Genomic DNA, 22,606 nt, shown 5'->3' on the forward strand with positions numbered 1-22,606 from the left:
CACATGTATATATATAGGAGTTAGGAAGAGACAACTGTAGGCTTGGGAGGCTTGGGAATTGACAGGCTGTATTTGAATCCTGGCTCTACTACAAGTACTAGCATTTGATCTTGAATGAGTTACCTAACATTTCTACTTCTCAGTACCCTTAGGTGAAAAAATGGGTTGGGTGTGGTGGTGCACGCCTGTAATCCATGCACAGGGAGGCTAGGGCAGGAAGATCGCTGCAAGTCTGAGGCCAGCCTGGGCTATGTAGTGAGTTCAAGGCCAGCCTTAACTACATAGTGAGACCCTATCTCAAAACAGAAAGAAAGAAAGAAAGAAAGAAAGAAAGAAAGAAAGAAAGAAAGAAAGAAAGAGAAAGATAGAAGTATCCCTCTATAGAAGTATTTTGAGGATTTAATGAGATAATCCATAGAAAAAATTAGCGTAATGCCTTGTATACAGTAGACTTTCAATAGTTTCTTTTAATCAAGTAGTGTTGTTAAATTCTCACTCCTTCATTACTAGCTATTTTACTTTGAGCAAGCCACTTTACCTCTTAAGAGTGCCTTAATGGGACTAATCCTATTTCACAGAATTGTGAGAATTCAGTGAGAATTATTAATTCATGTAAAAGTTGAGCATGATGCTAGGCACACAGTAAATGCTTAAAACAATATTGGCCGAGTCTAAATTGGCAGAGACCTAGATTGTTTTCCCAGAGCTCTGCTACAGTGCCCCATACACTCCTGCCTTATCCTTCATTTGAGTGGTCAGACAAATGAGTACAGCCTAAGCAGCCCTAGCTTTGGGTTTTGGCTACATTAGTACTGAGCTAGTCTCATGTGCATGACCAATTCCTCAGCCACAGATAAAACAGGTCAAGTCTAATGAGGTAGGCACCTACTTTTCTCCTGAGAGCAAACATTCCCATTCCAGCAGCCAATCCTAACACTCCTGGAGCCTTTAGCCCTTTCCCTTGTCTCTGGGCCCAAGGTGAGAGGGAAGGAGCAAGAAGGTTGGGGTATGGGGGAGAGAGACCTTTCATCTCTTATTGACCAATCTGGGGACACTTTCACGTTATGTCTGGCCTGTATCCCGTGAAGGCTTCTAGTGAATCTCTAATGGACATCAAGGTTTGTAGGTTGGGGAGGACAATGAACAAATTGAAAGCATAAAAAGCTTCCATTGCTTGACAGGGTCTTTCAGGGAGACAAGTTGGGAGGAATTTGACATCTGCCATATCTTCCCCTTACACTGTCTTTCAGGCAACTCAAAGTGACTCTTAAGTAACAGCTTTTTGCCTTAAGTACCCACTGTTTGTAAAAAACTTGAAGAAATAGGTGGGGTTTTTACTCCAATACATGGATTGGCTACCAGTCAGGATTACTATGACTATTCCTAGTCTATCCTCTACCACTGTCAAGCAAATAGTAAAAGTATGTGTGTTTCATTACACGTGCCTGTCACTTCACATGTAACATGAAGTGATAGTCTATATGATTGCTTTCTAGAAATTGAACCTTTAACTCAGTGAACCAGGGTTCAAGCCTGGCTGTACCTTGCACACACACACACACACACAACCTGATTTATCCTGATCACATCCACACTCACATTCACACATACATACACATACTTTCACAAATTTGACAAAACCATGTACATAATGCACAAAACCACAAACAGAATTTCTTCTCTTCAAAGTATGACCAGGAAATAAACACACAGAGGAAGGAGCTCCATTATATATTTACGGACAATAACAAGAAAAGGAATTCACATTCAGAGCAAATGATACCCAGCCCCAAGGCTGAAAAGGCTAAATTTATTTTTCCTACTCTCTACTGCCCAACCCCAACATGAGAGAGAAACAGAGAGAGGGAGAGAAGAGAGAGATAGAAGGAGAAGAGAGAGGAGGGAGGGAAGGAGAGATAGAGACGAGATAGGCTATTCAAGGCATCTTGTGAGGAACTCTTATAGCCCACCCTTTCCCCAAAAGCTGGAGCATAATGTTCTAACCTTAGAATGAACAGATATCTTTGTTTGCCTGGGAAGATCTTATTTTATTTCTGTTGTCCCAGCAAAATATTAATGCTGTTTTACCCTCAAAAGCATTGTAATCTGGATAAGTAAATGATAACTCTATTTAAACCCCTCCTTAAGCTAGGACTTTTGCAAATGGGAAAGGGACCAAGAGACAGAGGGGGAGGGAGGGGGAGGGGAAAGAGAAGTAGAAAAAAAAAGATGTGTCATAAACATGTACTGGATATCCACAATGAAAGGAGTTGTTATGTATCACAAACGTTCTAAAAAATAAGTAAAGCCCTCCTCATTCTGAACCATGGCTGGGCTACCTAGCATAGAGTCTCTCACATCAGGTCCACACCACCTTTCTTCCTGGGAAACTATCTTGTTCTTTAATAATACTTACTTTTTCAAATCTATCACTAGGGATTCTATTCAGTGTTCCAACTTTCCAAATAAGCAAAATAATTTACTGACCTACATTCTGGAGATTGAGGGGAACCTGATGTACTCTGTCATTTGATTTGAAAAGTTATCTTGCCACCAAAATTCCAGTTGGCCACAAAGTAGCCATTAGCTCTTCTCCTTTTAGTCTTACCCCACTTGCATCCTCAGCTGTGCTCTTCTTGCTTATAATCCTTGATACTCTAACTTTCTGCCTCCTTTTCCTTCCCTTCTTACCTCCCAAAACATCAGGCTTTGATGATCCTGGGCTCCCTATGAAGCAAATACTCTTTAGTGCCATATCCCACACCACAGACTCAAGAGATCTTTGGAATAAAAAGGAATGGCAAAGGAAAAATAGAGAGAGGGAGAAGAGATTCAACTTAACTTTTAGGCTTTATGGCTAATTTTCATTAGTCTCTTTCCTAATTTCTTGTAGACTCGAGGATGTGGGCCAGTGACTATTTTTTGTGGCTAGATTAACTCTGTTTTGAAAAAAATCTGCAAGTGCTATCAGCTCTTTGCAAACATGGCTATAAATATATTGTATAGAATAGAGCCATAGTGCTATTCACAGAGTAACTGAACAGGGATCCATGCTCTCCAGACGTGTACCACTTACTCAAGTTTGAGTTTTAGCAGTAGCTGCATTAATGTGCAAACAAGATGGGGTCAGGGAAGAGGCCCCAGCAAGAGTAAAAAGTGACATTATTAGTATGAAGTGGGGGAATTTACAACAGTATCTTTCTCAGACCTGTGGAAAACTAGTCTGGGGAGAAGCTGAATGGTCTAGTATGCTCACCTTACAACCTTGAGATTGCACATATACACACATATGCATGCACATATATATGCAGGTAGCACATAAACATCTGCCTGTGTGTGGATATGTGGGTGAAAAAAAGGGAAAATTATGGGTAAATATGTACATGTGTGCCTATGGGTGTGCACTTTCAATCGTCTATGAGTTCAACCTTACAGTCAGATGTATTATGTACAATTTTATACATATGGTGGGTTGCTTATACATGAATGCATCATAAGTAATGTCTCAATCCAACTTTATATACATAAGCACATATACAAGTCTACAAATTAACTTGCTAATGTGATAACTATGATGAGATGATTCATACAGAAGTTTCAAAACAGTTTTCAAAGGATTATTGCATCCATAATGTCATGTGAACTTCATCCCAAGGCTATGAGGTAGGAATTATGATCCTACTACTGCCTTTATTGTACAGAGGAAGTGAGGCTCTGATTTGGCCAAAATCACAGCTCAGGAACACTGCAAAGCCTAGAATCCCACACTGGACTATCTGATGTCAAATTCTGTGCCTTACCGTATACCAGTGATGGTGAACTTTTAAGAGCTTTCAGTAATACAAACAGCCTGCTACAGCACATGTACCATAGGTTCACCACCACTGCCCTATACCAAAGAACTTTAGAGTCTCTCTTATTACCTCACATCCCCCAAGCCATTTTTTCTGTAAGTAGTGAATCAAATCAGTGCTATTCTCTGTTGAGCCATGGTCTAGAAAGTAGTTTTCCTGTTGTTGGCCCTGCCTAGAGACAGTAGACAGGTCCACTCATGGGGCATAGATGAACCCTGGCCTCCTTGAACAGGTGTGAATTGGTGATACCTTGGAGCCAATGGAGGCTTTTAAGAGTTTAGGAGTTGGAACAATAGATTTCTTTCCTCCCTATGTTCTCTTCTGGCCTGCCGTGGATCTATCTCCTCCTAAAAGCTGCAGGCTCCCAACACCTGGTCTGACAAGTTCCACCTGAGCCTTCCATGTTTAAGGCATTTGATAAAGAAGGCTAGCTAGGCCTGAATGTGAGTGGTGCTTTCCCTGGGCAAAGTAGCAAATGAATACATCTGAGGCCCTTTCTTCACCTAGGTCACTGGTCACTCCAGTTGCTTGGTCAGCAGATCTATAAAGAAAACAAAACACTTGGACCCCTTATCCATAAAACTACTATGTTGTTCACCATTTGCATGATTAGAATCTGGTCAAGTTTTGTAGAGTAATAGAGATTTTGATAGTGACTACAAGGTTTCCAGGGTCACTGATTCAGACTTTTTGGAGGAGTGAAGGCTCAGGATACGATTTTAGTCTCTAGTTATCTAAAGGCAAAAAAATCCTTGCCATTCTTTTTATCTGTCATGACCATGCTCAGTCATCCAAACTTGTCATCAAATCTTTAACTGCTAATGTATAGAGCTTCCTGTCAGGGGCCTTACTGGGACATCCAGGTCTTGTCTTTCCTTATCCTCAGAAGATAAACCATTCCTCCAAGTGACAGATGGGAGATCCCAACTGGAAAGAGCTCATGAGGTTTGCAGGGTAAGCTCTTAAGAGCTGAGACACAGAGCACCCTGTTGTGGAAGGAGCTGCTTGAGTTCAGAACTGTTGCTTGTGGATATGTAGACCATTCAGTCACTGGTTTATTACAGAAATTAAGGAGTTCACAGGTTGCTGTGGCCATTGAAATATTACTCAACATATGGACTAAGCATGAGTTTAGAGTACTAGTAAAGCAGGATCACTTTAAAATGAAAAAAAGATAATGGATTTTTTTTCACATGCCACACACTGTTATAAGTTGACTAGCTACTAGGGATATGTGTATAGATATAGATATCAATTAGTTTAACAACACCATAGAGTATTTTTGTTATCTTTCTTTTACAGATGAGGAAACAGAGGCACAGAGAGATTAAATTCCCTGCCCAAGGGTACACAACTGATGAATGGTGGAGCCAAGATTTATCAGCACAGTCTGGCTCCAGGTCAGTGTTCACTCAAATTAGCTTCAAGAGAGGAGGATTGTCAGTTATACTGTACCCATAAGCTATAAACCCCTTTTTGAAATTAAAATCCCAATCTTAGGAAAATGATCTTAAAATAGATATTATTTAGGAGACATTTCCAGAGATATTTACTCAGTAAATCTGCTCTATCAAATCTCATCATTTCATTGAGGCATTTGCTCAACACATTTTCTTTTTGTCTCTCTTAATGGAATTCTCCAAGTAGACAGGATAGAGACCCTGGATGGAAAAGTTATTTCCAATTGCTCAAATATTGGAGAATCTGTTTTTTAGGTCCATTAGAGCAGTGTTCTCTTCTGTTCATCACCTCACCACTCCCTCCCCTTTAGCCCCTTGCTAGGAAGTTCCCAAGGTCTCCTTGGTTTACAGAAATCAGCAATCCTAAGCACCTTTAAGTATCTAGGATGTCCAACTTTCTCATTTCCTAAGTAGAGAAATTTAAGATCCTGGAAAGAGAATGAATTTGGCAAGTTCACAAAGACAGCGAACAATAGAACCAAAAGTAGAAACCATATACTCTGACTTCCAGTTCAACTCTCCCCCATCTCTCTCCCCCTTTCTCGCTTTCTTCCTCTCTTCCATCTCTTTTTCCTCTTCCCTTCCCTTCCTTCCTTCTTTGTTGCTTTCTTTCATTCTTTCTTGTTCTCTCTCCCCTTTTGCTCCCTCTCTCCCTTCCTTCCTTCCTCTTTCCCTCTTTTTCCTTTCCTTTTCTTTTTGGAACTGGAGATTAATTCCAGGGTCTTCATACTGAGCTACATCGCAGCCATTTTAAATTTTATTTTGATAAAAGTTTTCATTAAGTCACTAAATTGCTCTGGCTGGACTCAGACTTTTGATCCTCTTGTCTCATCTTCGAAGAGTGCTGGGATCACAGATGTGTGTCATCATGCCCAGTTCCTTCCTTTCTTTCTTCCTTTCTTCTTCCCCTTTTGGTACTGGGTACAGTATTTTTCTTGATCCCAGCCAGCAGGCGTTAGCTATGCTCAGATCCTACCTTCCATGACCCCACTTTCTATGCTCCTGAACTTTGGGACTCCCAGCTATTTGTTTGTTTCATCATGCTTGTTATGGCTTGTGTTTTAGATGTTTCCCCAAAGCTTCAGGCAGTCATAGATGGGGCTTTTTCAGAGGTGTCTGGATCTAAAGTGTGTGATGCTGGGATTCATGGTCCGATGTTAGGATTAAAAGCACTAGGATTAAAGGTGGGTGATTACTAAATTAATCCGTTGATTGATTTGACACATGACCTAAGCCAGGTAGCCTAGATAGAATATAAAAGAGACAGAATGAAGCTGCTGTTGTCACTTGCTGGTCACTACTCACTGTTGGCTGCCTTCACCTGCCTGCTTGTCATGGATTATTTCTCCTCTGTGATGCCTCTCTGCCATGCCACCCTGCCTCGGAGCTGGCCAACTATGGACTGAATCCTCTACAGACTGTGGGCCAAATAAACCTTTTCTCCTTTAACTTTGAGTGTTAGGTATTTCGTCTCAGCATCGAGTAAAGTAAATAAGATAATTCTATATATACTACTTCTTACCTATATAGTTAAACTTCAGTTTGCTACTGTTTATGAAAAATGTTGTTCTAGCTTTCAGGGAGCTCCTACTGCCTCTGTGGGACATAAAATTGAGATGTCTAGGTTCCAGTCTCTGCTCTACTAATATTAAATGTGCAACCTTAGGCAACTTACTTGCCCTCAGTCTCCTATTCATTTTCTCTGCTGTAAAATGGGAACATGACCCTCTACAGAGCCTTTCCCACAGTGAAGTTTCCCCTAATAAATACAAACCACTTTGACTCTTTTGCAGACCCCCTCAACATGGCACTTAATGTGATCAAAGATGTTGGCATGTGATGAGATTCAGCTGTGTATTTTACTTATAACTATCTTTGTTGCAGGCATCAACAAAAACTGAGATGTAAACTATAATATGTCACCCATAGAGAGGATTATGATCATGCAATAGACTTCTCTTTTCTGATGTTCATAGGATCTGGAGGCCCAATTAAGACCCAGGGTGAAGGAATGAGAACTGCTGCTAGTTTTGCAATTCTTACCTGAGCTGCTGCCATGGAAGAGCAGGTGGTGTGGGAGTGAGCTATGCCACAAGCCACTGGCAGGCATCTTATTCTGTGACTCAATGCCCCAATAGCCCCAGCTCCATGCCCTTCTTTCCAAATGTCCTCTGTATTTTTCTTTCCTCCTGACTGTTTCAACCCATCCACTGGCTGAAGGGGGCCTATTGGAAAATAATGACTCACTGGGCTCCAGAAGGGAAAGATGAAGAATCTGAACAACAACTGAACTGTTTAGTTCGCAGCTCCTAGCACACCACTGCCCAACTTCCTACTTAGCTAACGCCCTTTCAAGTTCCAACTCCACCAGCAAATCTTCCATGATTCCTTTGGTCCTCACATCCATCTCTGCTTATCCACATCATAATATGAAAATTACAATGTTTAATTTAATGCCAAGTTTTTACTACTTAGCAGTGACGTGTAGTTGCTTTGAATGTTATATGTTCTCAACAAAATTATAAAATTCTTCAATAACCCTTCTACTTCTTTGGCTCACCCAAGGGCAGCCTAGCACATAATAAAACATTAGGGAATTGAGTTGAATCAACCAACTCACTGAATTGGAGGTAGAAGTTATAGGGACGGCTTGTGAGCAAGGAGAATTATTATTTATTGTGTACGTAGTAGGTGCCAAGCTGTATGCTAGATGTTCTATGTGTGTCATCTCATTTAATTTCCACATCTGTAATGATAGATGTCATTATTATTCTTGTTTTCCTAAAAAGAAAACTCAGACTCCAAAAAGTTAAACATTTTGTCAAGGACAACAATAAGGCATTTAAATCTAGTGTTGAGGGGCCGGGGATTGAGCTCAGCGGTTTGGTGGCCTGCCTTGCAAGCGCAAAGACCCGAGTTCAATCCCTGGTACCCCCCCCAAATAAATAAAAATAAATCTAGTGTTGTTTGATTCTAAAGCCCACAGTCAAAGATTGATAGTAGCTTTAATGTCCATTTGTAAGGTGTTCATTAAATAAATTATATGTCCCACTTAATGGAATATGGTGTCATTATAAATAAAAGGAATATGGGCTTTATGGATTTAATGTGTAGAAATATCCAAGATGTATTTTGAAGTATAAAAAGCAAGATGAGCCAGGTATGGGGGTGCATGGCTATAATCTCAGCACGAGCGAGGCAGGAGGATTGCTATGAGTTCAAGGCCAGCCTGAACTACATAGTGAGACTTTGTCTCCAAAACAAAACCAAGATGGAAGACAATGTAGTTTATAGTTGACCATTTGTACTTTAAAAGTAGAGTATACATACAATTGGTTGTACACATACAGAATATTTTGGGAAGGACACACAAGATAACACTGATGGCCTCTGAGGCAGGCAGACTTTTCACCACTGTACCTTTTGAATTTTGTCTTCATCTCATTCCACAAAGTAATGCCTGATTGCCTGGGTATAAACCTTGGTAAAGTTCAGGGTGAGAAGAAGGAAGGCAGTACGCCACCGATTGAGTTGAGGAATGCTTAGTGTACCAGAAGCCCATCCTTAGGACCCATTCTCCAATCCTCTCACAAGCCAACCTCCACAACAAACAGCTACAATGTTGACTAAGGTCATATCTTTCTAGCTCTCAGAACAAAAAGGAGTAGGTAATCTCTAAAATCTCTAAAATGTCTTCCAGTTCAGACATTTAAATAACAAATTCAAGACAGCGATTCTAGTACAGTACATCTGAAATCTTAGTCTCAAAGAAGGGCGTGGAGATTTTGTTTTGCATCCAAACACACACACACACACACACACACACACACACACACACACACACACACACTTCCATTCAATTTGCCAACTAGCTGGTCTTCATGGAGGTTCCCTAAGTGGCATTGAAATGCTTGCTCAACACTGCTATTGCAATCCTCTGTGAAGACCACAAATCCTTCTGTGTCCTCTGTTCTCTGGGGCTATCCTGTTTAGAACACTGAGGAAACTGGCTCACTCCAAAGCTGAATACAAAGGAGCAGGGCTCCTTCTATGCTTAAGGTCCCCTGGCCCAGACCTTCTGACCCTAAATATCCCTTTCCTTCTTCCTCACTACCTGCAGGAGAACAGAGACTCTGTAAGAGACCCTAGGGAGGAAGTGACACCCTAACACCACTCCTCAAACTCCACCCCCAGGCAAATCCTACTTAAAAAAAAACTTAGTCCTTGACTCTGAGGTTTGTGAGCTTCTGCCAAGTGCTGTAAGTTATTTCAACATGCCTTGTTTCCTTGAATGTATATGACCTGGAATCTGGCCCCTCTTCTCTCTGAGCTCTAGGAGAGATGAAGAACAAAGAAAATACAGCCAGACCTTAGCTACAGGACACCCAGGTCAAATTGCTGAAGAATTCAGAGCAGAGACGGAGAAGAAATAGAGTGGGAAGGTGTAAAATAGGAAACATTCAGGTAAAAGTATAGTGATTTCATTTCTAGGGGCTGGAAAAGGATAATAATAACAACATAACCATTTCACAATTTACAAAGATCTTTCACATACACACAATCTCATTTGATCCTTCACAGCTCTACCAAAGTAGATACTTTTGTCTTTATTTTGTAGATGAAAATACAGAAGCCCAGAAAAGACATGTGGCTTGTTCAGGGCTAAAACAATAAAGAAGAAACAGTTTCTCTGGTCACTTTTGGATTTCACGATTATAATCCTTTTGTATACAGACTGGGTAGAGTGAAATGGGTAGCTACAAGTCTTATTTCTTATTTTCATGAGACTGCCAATCTTTACTAAACCTCTTCTCGGTGATTTCTTTATCCTTCAGTCATAAGGATGCTCATAGGCTACACGAATGAAAAAACCCTGTGGTAACTTCCCTTGGTAGTCATCCCTATATTTGTGTTATGCATTAGGTGATATCTAAAAGCAGACATTCTAGACTCAGTCTGTCTGGATCCAAATCCTGGCTCTGCCACTATCTGCCATATGAATTTGAAAAAGTTATTGAACTTCTGTGCTTCTCTTTCCCTATGCAATGGGGGAAACAGTAGTCCCTACTTCATATGGTTGTTGAGAATTAAACTGAATTGGTACATGTACAGTGTTTAGTATAATATCTTATGCAGAGTTTATCTGTAAGTGTTAAATAAATGTTGGTGATTTGTATTATTATTACCACGACTACCACTATTATTACTACCATTATTAGAGTGCTTGGCAGAAGAAACGAGCTAAATGTCAAAGAAATCCCACTGTGGAATGCAACAGAGGCAGCCATTTTTAGGCTATGTGCTTGATAATTTTTTTCACAGTACCAGGGAGGAATTACAGGAAGGTATTTCCATTCTTCTACCCAGTTTCTCTTAAGATTAGTGACTACCCCACACATAAAGGGCATGGGTCATGAATAGAGAAGAGTTCTTTGTTTATAAAAAGCTCAGCGATTGAACAAGTGACTGAAACTGTAACTTCAGTCTCCTAGGCATCATGTTTTAAGCAGCTGTGCTAATTGGCCCAGACAGATATCACACACCCAGCCATGCACACATATATACAGGTCTGGAATCATGAATGCATACACATACCCGTAGAGAGGGTAAAAGGGTGGGTGGGTGGGTAGATCCCCTGGATAACTTGGGCAAACAGTCTATTTGGAGACTGCTTATTTCACAACATTTTCCTTTCCCTTTTCCCTCTGGGTGTACAGAAGTAAGAGAGGAACTAACCCAGGAGCTTCACTCCTTCTTCTCCACCCCTCCCTAAAGGTAATTTTGACTTTAGTTAGGACTTGTATGTCTGTCTGCATCCTTCTCTGACCTCTCTACATCCAACTGTGTAGGATCTTTGGCAAAAAGAATAGTGCTAAGGGCTTAAATAGGATGAACTAGAACCCCTGAAAGTACCAAAACCCAATCTGAAATTTTTGAAAGTTTCAGCTGACCCAGGAGATGGGGGACAATGATGTTGTAGCTCTGAAGAGAAAGAGATCCTAGTGACAAGGACATTTTGTGAATACTACTGAATAAGGTCCCATTTCATTATTTTCTGGGGCTGAGTCCTAGGGATATTAAAAAAAGGAAGAAATGACAAAAAAGGATTTTATAGCAGTTACTGTCTTACTATAAAAATCCAGGGGTAATGGCTTCCGTATTCTTGAGTGCTCTGTAGAAAGTGATCCTTCACTCAGAGATTGAAGAGCAAGAAAGAAGAGAAAGGAAAAAGGGGAAGGGATGGCCCTGTGAGCTGTATAGGAGTAGGCTTGAGACCCCTGCTGGAGATGGGCCTATACAATAACTTAAACCTCAGATATTCTTCTAACTAAGCAGTAGAAAGAAAAGAGAGAGGACAATATTGGGAGCAAAGATGGTGGCACATCTAGAAAACGTGATAAAAATATACTGTGAAAATAGGATGACTCAACTCATAACTTATATGGTTATAAGGCAATCATATGCTTTCCTCTCCCACCAATACCAGAAACTGGAGCCAAGTAGAGAATAGGGGAGGGAAAGACTGCCAGGATGAACAGCCTACATTTCCACAAGGCACACAAACAGGCCACATTCCCTACCCACAAATAAATACTGAGTGACTTCATATTAGCAGCCACAGCATCCACATTCAGAACAGGCAGTTACATATCCCTTGGCACATTCCTGTCACCGCTGAAACCAGATAGGTCTGGGGTGACCTAAACCCTCTTCCTACTAACTACTGAATGCTAGGAGAGAGAGAATGAAGGTAGAAAAAATATGCAATTAATGTTTCCCAGTCCCACAGTAAGGATAGCAAATGGGTCCAGGTCAAGAGGTACAACCCAAGCTGCCCATATTTTCTTTGTTTCCCTCACCTAGTAAGCTTCCCAGGCTGGGTCCTTTGCACTAGTTTCCTATGATCCCCTATAGAAGCCTCTGTTACATCGAACCTGACTTCATAGTCAGATGGGAAAAGATGTCTTTCAGATAGAATACTCACAATCTATGGTTTAGGGGGGAGAGAGGAGAGAGAGTGGAGTGGGGGAGAAGGAGAGAGAGAGAGAGAGAGAGAGAGAGAAAGAGAGAGAGAGAGAGAGAATATCTGTTTGTATGTGTTAAGAACAAAACCTTATCTCTAGGATTTATTCATTCAGTACCAGGTGAGACAATTCTTTTCAAGACAGGAAATACTACTTTACTGTTCACATCACCTGAAAAGAGCTAATATAATGATTCTCTTTTCAAAATGCAACAAAACAAAAAAGATACTGGCAGGAAAAGCAGTGCAGTCTCCTGGGAAACTGGTCTGCTCAAAGGTTGAGATGGCGTCCTTTTTGTATTTTTGTAAATGTTGACAGCCCAGCTGCTCACTCATTTTTCACTAAACTTAAGTACATATTGCCAATGACAAGAAAATATACATCCAAGGAAAAGGAGAGAGAGCTTTATGTCTGCAGCATACTCTCAGCTAAGTCTTGAGTGAGGTTGAAGTTGATCAGGATTGTGGACAGCCAACAGGCCTTCTCTAAGATCACAAACAGCAACCCTTCTCATCCCCACCACAGTGGGATACAGGCAACATCCCTGAGCTAGCTAAAAAAATGCCCTGCTTGAAGCCCCCTGAAGGGAACCTGTGTTGTCACATTTAGTAATCTTGTTTCACTCTCTAGCCTGAAATAAGAGCAAGCCAAAGTCACACTAACCATTCATTTCTGAGAAATGAGAGCAAGCTGTAGGAAATTAAATTTCAGAGAAGGGTCCAAACTTGGGCCTGAGGAAACATTTGTTGTTTAATGTTTTTGAGGAACGGATTCAAGTACTAAGAGCAGCATACAGACCCACCCTAGTAGCTTGCAGCAAGCCAAGGTGAGGGAGTTCTTTTAGAGGTCCAGCTCTCTGTTGAGCAGACCACTGTAGGCGAAGCAGCTATAAAGTCAGAGTTGCCCTTATGTATTGGGTAAAAATGAGTTTGCCTTTTTAACTGTATCTATATTTGTGTATAGTCCCATAGTCTTTAAATACAAATGACATGAGAAAATGGTGTCTGGAGGAATTTTCTTTATTTTCCTAAGTTCCTACCTCTTCCTCATAGCCATTCAAGCAGCTTTACAAATTTCCATTTGTCTGAATAAATCAAAATTTATATTAGGAGAATAGTAAAGAATAAAATGTCATACAATTCTGGAAAGAAAATGGCAGAGCTAGAAAGCTTATATAGTCAAACCCTCTCATCTTACAGACAGATAAACTGAGGCATCAAGAAGTAAAATGCCTGCTCAGAGTCACAGAACAAGTTAATACCATAAGTTTTCTAACTCATAGTCACTGCCTAGATGGCATCAGTGAGATCACCAGCTTTTGGGGGTCCAAATTTGGTATGAGATCACTGGACAGTGATCTAGGAATTCAGCTTCAACCAGCTACCCCAGCTCAAACAAGCATCTTCCTGTTTGTCTTCCAAATGCCCCAAGCTCTCATTCTCACCTTTCCAATAGGAATCTAAGTCACAGTTTGGAGCCAGATTTGGTTGGGGAGGAGGCAAGGAAATGATTTGAAAGATGTCCGGCCAATGGCCATGTGGCCTGAAGTTCCACATCAAACTCTAAGCCAACATGATCTAGCTATGCTGGATAGTAGACAAAAACATTCAGTCAGTCAAGATATTGGCAGATTTGCTCAAAAGATACTTTAATCCCTAAGTCAGCAATTTAATGGTAAACCCAGAGGGACACAGCCAAGCTATGAAAACCCCTAAGACGGAGAGAAGAAAGATAGCCTTCTTTACTACTGGACCCATACATCCTTGGGACTCTTGGTTCACCCAAAGGTAGAGTGGACCATTCTTCTCTATGCCTAGAAAATTCTGTCTCCATCAAACTGTTTAATTATCCGGAACAATCTTATACGAGTAGTGAACCTTCCTCACCATTGTCCCGTTCTCTAGTAATAAGAGTCCTAGTCCTGCCCTCTTTCAGGAGCTTGCAAAGGCCATGCTTATAAAGTGCTCAGTAAAAATGCCTCTCATCATATTTTATGGTTCAGTGTTAGACTGGCAGTTGAGGTGGAAAGTGTCGGGTAATGGGTTTACTCTGGAGCACTTTCAAAGACTAAACTTTGGATCCAATGTTAACTTTCTCCTGTTCTACTTTATCTCCTGAGCCCCCAATCCTAATACAACCCCCATGTAGTGTTTCAGTAGAAAGTTGTGGGCCTGCGATAAATGCCACTTTCCTCATCTTTCTTCTGAAAGGGTTTCCTGTCATACTAGGAAACCATGCTAGGCCTATATTTTTCACAAAATTTCCTGGCTGCCTCCTATCCTATCTGCTTCATGGTCTGGCTTGAAGAACACTGAATTCTTCATAATCTCTGCAAAAGTATAGGAACATTTCTCTCTTGATTTTTTCGCTTTTTTTCCCCATAAAACAGACTTTTGTTTCTTGTCTTCTGGTCAGGAACCTTTTGCCTTCCAATCTTCCCAGCCAATGGGGAAGTTGTCTTTCCTCAAGCCAAGTAAAGAAAGGGCACAAAATCTACTGTTAGTGACACACAGAACTGTACATACCACAGAGTCCACAAAGATTCTAGATTATTTTCTTCAGTATAGCCTAATTCCACTTCCTTTCTACTTCTTGCAGCATATTCCCTAGCCTAAAGGCCCCCTGACGTGGAGTAATCCTCCAAATATAATATCTAACCTTTCTCTAGGTCTGCCTTACATCTACAGAACTTGAACCTATTAAATCAATCAGTATAGCTTTAGGGCTACCATGATGTCAAGCCTAATCCAAAACAATTTGGGTTTTGGGGTGCCTCTGAACACTAGATTCATAGATTTTTTTGAGACAGAAATCATGCCAGACATTAATAGAAATTGACAGATCATCATATAAATAGAAATGGACAAGGCACCAACCTCCAGTATCCTCCATACGGCAACTGGGCAAACAGTGGCTGATAAAGACAACAGCAAACTTCCATTCTTATGAGACACGAGGGCAGTAGCATAGGTGGCTGGGAAATTTTGAGTTAACTGCAGTGTAGGCAGGCAGATATTTGGAGTCTAAAAATTTAAATGGTGGCTAAGAGAAGCTGAGTGACTCAAGAAGGTAGTATGAGGATACGATTTTCTAGGAGTTCCAGAAAATGGTAAGGTCTTCCTCACTTTTCTACAATAAAAAAACTGAGGTGCTCTTGAGAGATTCCAGTATCAAAAATAACTTCAGTGAATTTAAGATACATCATAGCAAGGATCCAAGCCAATGTATCCCGAGACCCTGGGTACATACCAAATTCCTTGTGTTCCTTCCTGACCTATACTCTCCATAATTAAAGCCAATAACCTCAGCTCTTCAGTGAACCTGGTCTGTGTCAAAGTATACACTGGCCACGCCATTGCATAGATCACTGCCTTCTCCCAGCTGCACTGTGCAGTCTTGACAGGAAAGTCTTAGCCAGCCCTCCCCCTGAGTCCCCTATGGTCACCTACTTTGAAGTCTGTTCCCCAGCAGTAAATCTCTTCCTGGTAAAATAGTGGTTTTTCCAAGTTTTATTACATGTTCTTTAAGGCCCCTGGTCTAGGCCTGCTGGCAACACATAAACACCAGGGCCTAGCTTCAGTCCAGTCTCCATTTCTTACCTTCAAGTTTCACCCAGATTTGCCACTGATTCCAAAGGCCAACAGCCTGCTTTCAATCACAGGGCAAGGCTCAGCAGGTGACCCACCTCCCCAAGTAGTAACTCAGACAACAGCCAGAGGCCCTACCCAGGCTGTCTTCCCCAGAGCCCCTGAACTGCATCAAAGCACGGAAAAGTTGGTCCAGCGACCTTCACCCCAGAAACTGTTACACACAGTCCAGGGAGCCTCTCCAACTTCTCAGGCGGCCTGGGTAGTTGTGAGGTTGCCCTTGTCAGCCACTACAAACTTGAGTTTTCTTCAAGTGGGACTGGCACTCTGCGGCTATGCCAATGGGTCAAGGTCCGAAGCTCTAAGAGCCCCAAATCCTTTTGGCAGGATAGTACAGGAAAGCTGCAAACTGAAAACACAAGTCTATGGTTGGGGCAGTAGAAGAGGCTCTCCAAAAGGAATCTACAGATGCATGCCCCACAATTCAAAGTTTCTATGTTCAGTTAATCTCCGAGCCCCCTCAGATGGCAGCAAAAGTATATGTTGAAGGTTGGCAAGAGGAGAGAACCCCTGAGCTCAGGGGCAACACAGAGAAAAGCCAAGTTTTCAAGCTTTGAACTTGGAACAGTGGAGTGCTTCGCGCCGTTTTGAGGATCCACCCGCGGAAACTGGACAGAGGGTATCCCAAGCCCTCCATTCGGTCCTGAGACCTCTCACCAGAATTGCTAAAGGGCTTCTCCCGCAAAGCTAGATGGCTCTTCCGACTTTTCCACTTTTCTGAGCTCACAAGCCTCCCAAATGCCAGGAGCATGCACGCCCCGTGTACTGCAGCCCCTGACATGAGAGCGAGGGCTATGCCCCCAACCTCGCTAGTCTTAGGGAAGCAGACCAAGTCAGTCCCAAGCCAAAGTGGGAGTGGCGGGGCGGGCATTCCGGCTTCAAGCGGAAAGAGGCACCCCGCGGATAGCGTAGAGGCACGGGGTGCCTGGGAGGCCACCGCTGAGGTTGGGGGCGGCGCTGAGTGAGCCACAGAGCCCAGCCTGCCTGCCGCCTCCGCCCCTTTGGCAGGAGACCGTAGAGACTGCCTCCCAGCCGGCTTTGGGGCTCGGCTCAGAGGGCACCAAGATCTCTTCGTTCCCCCAAGGCGACAGAGGACAGCCAGGCCTGGCTGGGCCATAACCACTGCAGTAAAAGAGACACGCTCACACCCCCACTCACACTCCATCTCTCCCTTTCTTTCCTGCAGACACACACGCTTGCTTTGTATTCACTCTGAGCGGAGTCCTCAGTATTTCTAAGGTGTTTTTGACACAAAACACTTCCACTCCACCAAAGGAACTGGGGCTACTGCAAAGATCCGCAGTACGGTGTCTGTGTCAGAGCCCGACCGCCTCCCAACTCTCTAGTCATGACCCTCCCCCCATCGTGCAATATCCCACCCCTCCCGCTGCCCCTGCACACACAAGCAAAGTACTTTAAACAAATCCAAAAGGTGAGTCTAGGTTTGTCCCAGAGCAAAAAAGTTCATTGCTTGCCTGTGATCAATAGATGTCCCGGTTCCCACCCTCAGGATCTGTTGGCTCTAGTGCACTGCCGAGGCTGCCCAGAGCCCGGCATTCCGCGCCCTGGCAAGGCCATGCGCAGGGAGCAAGGGGGAGAAGTAGCAGGGGCACTCTGGGGGGCATTTAGACCAGAAAGTATGGGGGCGGCAGCAAGAGCATGCACCCTTGTCCAGAACGCAAAGTGGGGCTCTTGGGGCCACTCACCTGCTTGGAACTCCACTTGGCGATTTTTCTCTTTTTCCTCCTCCAGCAGCATGGAGTAGAGGATCCCGACAGAGTTATGGATGCCGAAGATGGAGCCGTTGCACCAGGTGGCCGCGAACACGACCATCCAGCCGAAGCCACCTTCGGGAGGCTCGAAGCCACGCACGGTGCCGCGGGTCTCCACTGTGGGCGTGGGGTTAGGTTCGTGCACCGACTCGGGCTCAAACTCCAGCTCTGGCAGAGGTGCGGGGTCCGGTAGGGGCTGGGGCCCCGGCTGGGGCTCCGGTGGAGGCACTGGCACCGGCACTGGCTCAGGCTCAGGCTCAGGCTCAGGCTCAGGCTCTGGCTCTGGCTCCGGACTATTCTCCGGCTCCCGCTGTTCGTGGTCTGCCTCCTTCCAGGGCCCCTTGGCTTCCTCGCTAGCTGGGCTTTGCAGCGCCATCGCGGCCGGGGAACTGTGGCTGCTCGGGCTGGTGGAGCCGCTGAGTGGCTGGTACTTGTTTCTGCCGCTGCTACTACTGCTCCGAACGTTGCTGCTGCCTTTGCTGCTGCCTCCTCCTCCCGGCTCCGCGCCCCAGCTGGCCAGCCCGTCCCGCGACAGACGGTCCCACGAGCCTTCTCCTCCTCCACCTCCCCTATCCAACCTCCCTCCTCCTCTCCCCATGTCATCTCTCTCCTCCCCCTCCTCCTCCTCCCACCTCTTCCTCCCTCCGCAGGCAGCCGCTACAGCCTCAGCTCTTCTCCCTGGCCCTTCCTCCTCCTCTTTCTCGTCTATCTACTCTACCCGCCGCTGACTGCTCTAAACTCTTCCCAACTACTGGATCCTGTTCTTGTCCAGATGCCCAGTACAGGAAAAATTAAAATAGAAAAAAAGAGCACAAACTGTCCTGTTGTCCTGTCCTCTCCTCTTCACACGCTCTAGAACCGGCATTGATCAAGCCTGAGTCTCCAAGGACTACCCTGATTATTCTTCCCTCCCATTCCCCTCTTCCTCGCAAGCAGCTTGCAACCGAGGTGGCCCTGGGGACCTCAAGAGGAAAGCTACCCAATGAAGGACCCTACCCTGCCCTCAGGAATCCCCATGTCCCCACTTAGGCTTGAGGGGGGCGACCTGGAGGGGACTGCCAGGGTTTCGGACAATAGGTGGGCACAATCCTCTGGAGCCTCGAGCTCGGCTCCTCCCTGACCTGCGCACCCCCCAGTCTCCCCCTACCCCCGCCTTTCCCAGCAAATCCTGGCCAGGCGGGGAGGGGAGGAGGCGACTTCTCAGGGAGGCCCGCCCCTCCGGGCAGTCAATCAGGGCTTTGTTTGCGCCAACCTGAAGCCCAGAGGAGCTGCAGAGGGCCGGGTCTGGGCCGGGGCAGGGCAGAGTCTGGGCAGGGGGCCGGGCCAGGAAGGGAGGGAGGTGCAGTGGCACCAGGGACCCAGGGATCAGGCCCGGGTGGGAGTCAGAGCTCAGTTGTGGCTTCTCTTGGCTCTGTCCCGGAATGGGGAGAAGGAAATAGGGGTCGAGTCCAGCTAGATTGGGCAAGGGCTGCCCCGCCCCCGACATCCTGGCTAACCTGGCCCCTCGGGTGCTGGGAACTCCAGGGAACCTCAAGTGGAAGGATGTCTTCCCAACACCCACACCCACCCCTTCTGCCCACCTGTCAAGTTCAGAGATGTGGGATCCCCACCAAATGTCCCACACTTAGGCCCTGGCTCTAGGAGGGTAAGGCAGAGTTTGTTCCCCAGCAAACTTGTTGGTTGCAGAGGAGGACAGGGTGATCTGTCCTACAGGCAGCAGGGCTCCCAGTGTTTGCACGTCTAATGCCCTAAACATGAGGAGGCCACAGTGTTGTTACCAAGGTACTCAGCTCCCCTCCTCCCCCTCCCCATGTCAGGAGGGCCAGCGGCAAGTCCCTTGTAGGGCAAATCACATCTCAGTAATCCTCATCCCAGTAAACCACATCTCAGTAATCCCCCTGCCAGGTGAAAGGCTGCATACTGGGTGGAAATGCCTCTTAGGGCTGCCTGACCTCTTTCAAAGCCAATGAATGGTTATTAAACACCCGAGGGCAGACGAAACTGGGTGGGAGAATACAGTAGAGGTATCTTGAAGGGCTTAAAATCTATAAGAGGAATCAGCCAAATTCACAAACTCTGAATGGTGCTAGTCAGCAGAGCAGTATTGTGCAAATGGATAAATCATGTTCCTATTGCCTCTAGCTAAGTATTATCGCCAGCTTTGTGCAGGCACAAAAACTCAAGCTAAACTGAGGTCAAGGCATTTATTAGTCCAAGATCATGGGCTTTGATTTCAAAGACAAACTAAAATTCAAGGTAGGACTCCATACAGCAAAGACCTAATGCTCCTCCATGTGCTTCACCACAGGAGTCTTGAATTTAGTACTGGAGGGAGAGGACAGAGCAGGGAAGGCAGGATCTAGCTGAGATATCCAGTAGTAGGCTTCTGGAAGAAGTGATATCCAAGTTGGGCCTGGAGTAGTGGGTAGGATTCTAACAGGTTGGGTAGGGGAGCCCATACTCTGAGCTCAAAGCACATAGACATAGACAGACTCCACTCATCAAAAGAGGGAAGAGAAAGCCAATCAGGCCAAAAAGTTAATATGTATGCTACCTCTCCCCGAAAACATTTGTATTTTAATAAAAATCCACAATGCTTCAGCCATAAGGAATGACAAAAAAGTCATGGGCATAATTGGCACTGGGGCTAAGGTTTGCTTTTTAGTCAGAGATCTCACCATACATGTGGCTAACTGTTGCCCCAGAGGAGTACTAACCTTAGTATCCACTTGTGGGGAATCAGAATGAGACCCTGAAAATGGTTATTTTCAACCCTAGAACTAATAAGTCATGGAGTTCTGCCTTCTGTCTGAATCCTTACTGTGTAGATTCTACTCTCCTCGCTGTTTTTTGTTTTGTTTTATTTTGTTTTTGGTGGTACTGGGGATCAAACTCAGGCCCTTGTGCTTGCAAGGCAGGCAGTGGAACCACTGAGCCAAATCCTCAGCCCTTCCCCTCACGGTTTAAATGGGGTTTTAGGTCATTGGAATAGGGATAACAGTGGATGATGACACCCACAGAGAGTCTTCCGTGAGCCTAGCACTGTGGAGGGACCTCTATATATATGACCTCATATAATTTTCCCAATAATATTGGGTCGAGATGATTTGATCTTATTTTATAAATGAGAGAACAGAGGTTCCAAGAGACTACGTCAGTTAAGTGTACAAGGCCAGTAAGAAGTAGAACAGGTATCTTTGCTCATTTGTCTGAGTTTCAAAGTATGTGCCCCACCCAGGAAACAGGATTATGTAACCACCATCCCATCATTCTAGCAACACATGCAGTACCTATGATTTCTACACTTTTTAGAAAGCATGTGTGCTGTATAGTGGCTAGAGTACTGGCAACAGGAGATGTAGATTCAAATTGTGGTTCTACCTTTGCGTACCTGTGTGCGATCTTAAGCAATTTACTTTTCCTTTCTGAGTCTCAGTTTTTTTTCTATCTGACAAATAATAGTTTATGTTTACTTTGTAGAGTTACTAAATGCTATGCTGAGAGGTACAGGCTTTATTTTGTATATACAAGTGCTATGGTTTGATTAAGTGTTCCCAAAGGCCCATGTGTTAAACACTTGTTCCACAGCCTATAGGGCTATTTAGGGAAGGGGTGGAATCTCTTAGAAGTGGAAGCTACTGGGGATAGTTAGGTTTCTAGGGGCATGCCCTTGAATAGAGATATTGAGACCCTGACCCTTTCCTGTCTCTCTCTCTGTTTCCTGATTTCCTTGAGGTGACAGCTCTTCTGCACACTCTCCTGTCATAACAGACTGTGAGACCACATGTCTAAAGGCAATAGTGTCCAGCAACCACAGACTGAAATTGTGAGCCAAAATAAACCTTTTCTTCTTACAAGTTCATTATCTCGGGTATTTTGTCACAATGACAGAAAACTAACATAAGATTGCCACTGATGACTTTTGGATAAGAGAGTAATTTCAGAGCTGCACCTTAGACGGAAACCTGTGGTGACAGTGAAGAGGATGGCTTGGAATGAGGTCAGGACAGCAGGCATAAAATGCGTGGAGTTTTCCCTACAAATATCTAAACCAGAGTTGGTCAGCAAACATCATCAACAGCAACAGATCTTTAGAGAACACTTATGTACAGAAGACTCATCATCATGTTCTCAGCAAGTAAGTGACGTTGCTTGTGTAGCCCTTATTTTATTTGTTTATCTGTAAACTTTGGAAAACCCCAGTGGAGATCTCCAGTGCATACTGCAAGTGGGAGAATTTGCTTTCATCCTGTCCCTAACAGAAATGAATCCACATGGATTACTTATGCTGTTGATTATTCACATTGAGAGGGTAAAGCAGAGCAGTGGTTCCTTAATCTAGATGCATAACAGAATTACTTAGAGAGTTGTGTAAAAGTATTGACCCCTCCCTTTTTTTTTCAGTGCTGCAGATTGAACCCAGGGCCTTCACACTGAGTTACTTTCCTCAGCCTTTTTAATTTTTGTTTTTTACCCATAACATACAGGGATGAGGCCCATTTTCATCCTTGTTGTGAGGATTAGAAATAAAAATGTGGAAAGTACCTAGCATGGTACCTCAGTTGGAGGAGGTACTCAATAAATTTTGGCGTGCAGTTCACATTCAATAAATGTTAGCCCAAGATAACTTGATGATTGCTTTTTCTTGGAATAATCAGGAGAGGGGGGCTCCTATATTCTTTGGCATTGTTTTCATTCCATAGTGTAGGATGAAAGGAAATTTCCATGAAGCCCAATCTCCATTTTGCAAATGAGAAAACTGAAGCCTAAAGAGGAAAAAGGACTTACTTAAAATGACATCTCAATCATCCTAGTTTTTCTTTAAATGATCTCAAATCATTGTTTGAG

At 44.0% G+C, this 22,606-nt stretch overlaps 1 protein-coding gene across 1 annotated transcript in view; it reads right to left on the reverse strand.

The window, feature by feature from the left end:
- Slc16a2 (solute carrier family 16 member 2) overlaps positions 1–18,361 on the reverse strand; it is a 154,050-nt gene extending 135,689 nt beyond the window's left edge. The window contains exon 1 of the mRNA XM_010631201.3: positions 17,693–18,361. Within this exon, the coding sequence (XP_010629503.1) occupies positions 17,693–18,356 (664 nt within the window). The 5' untranslated portion in view covers positions 18,357–18,361. The remainder of the gene's footprint in view (positions 1–17,692) is intronic.
- Between the last annotated feature and the right edge of the window lie 4,245 nt (positions 18,362–22,606).

This window comes from Fukomys damarensis, unplaced genomic scaffold (assembly GCF_012274545.1).
Source record: "Fukomys damarensis isolate Sample0158 unplaced genomic scaffold, DMR_v1.0_HiC HiC_scaffold_39, whole genome shotgun sequence".
Taxonomy (NCBI): Eukaryota; Metazoa; Chordata; class Mammalia; order Rodentia; family Bathyergidae; genus Fukomys; species Fukomys damarensis.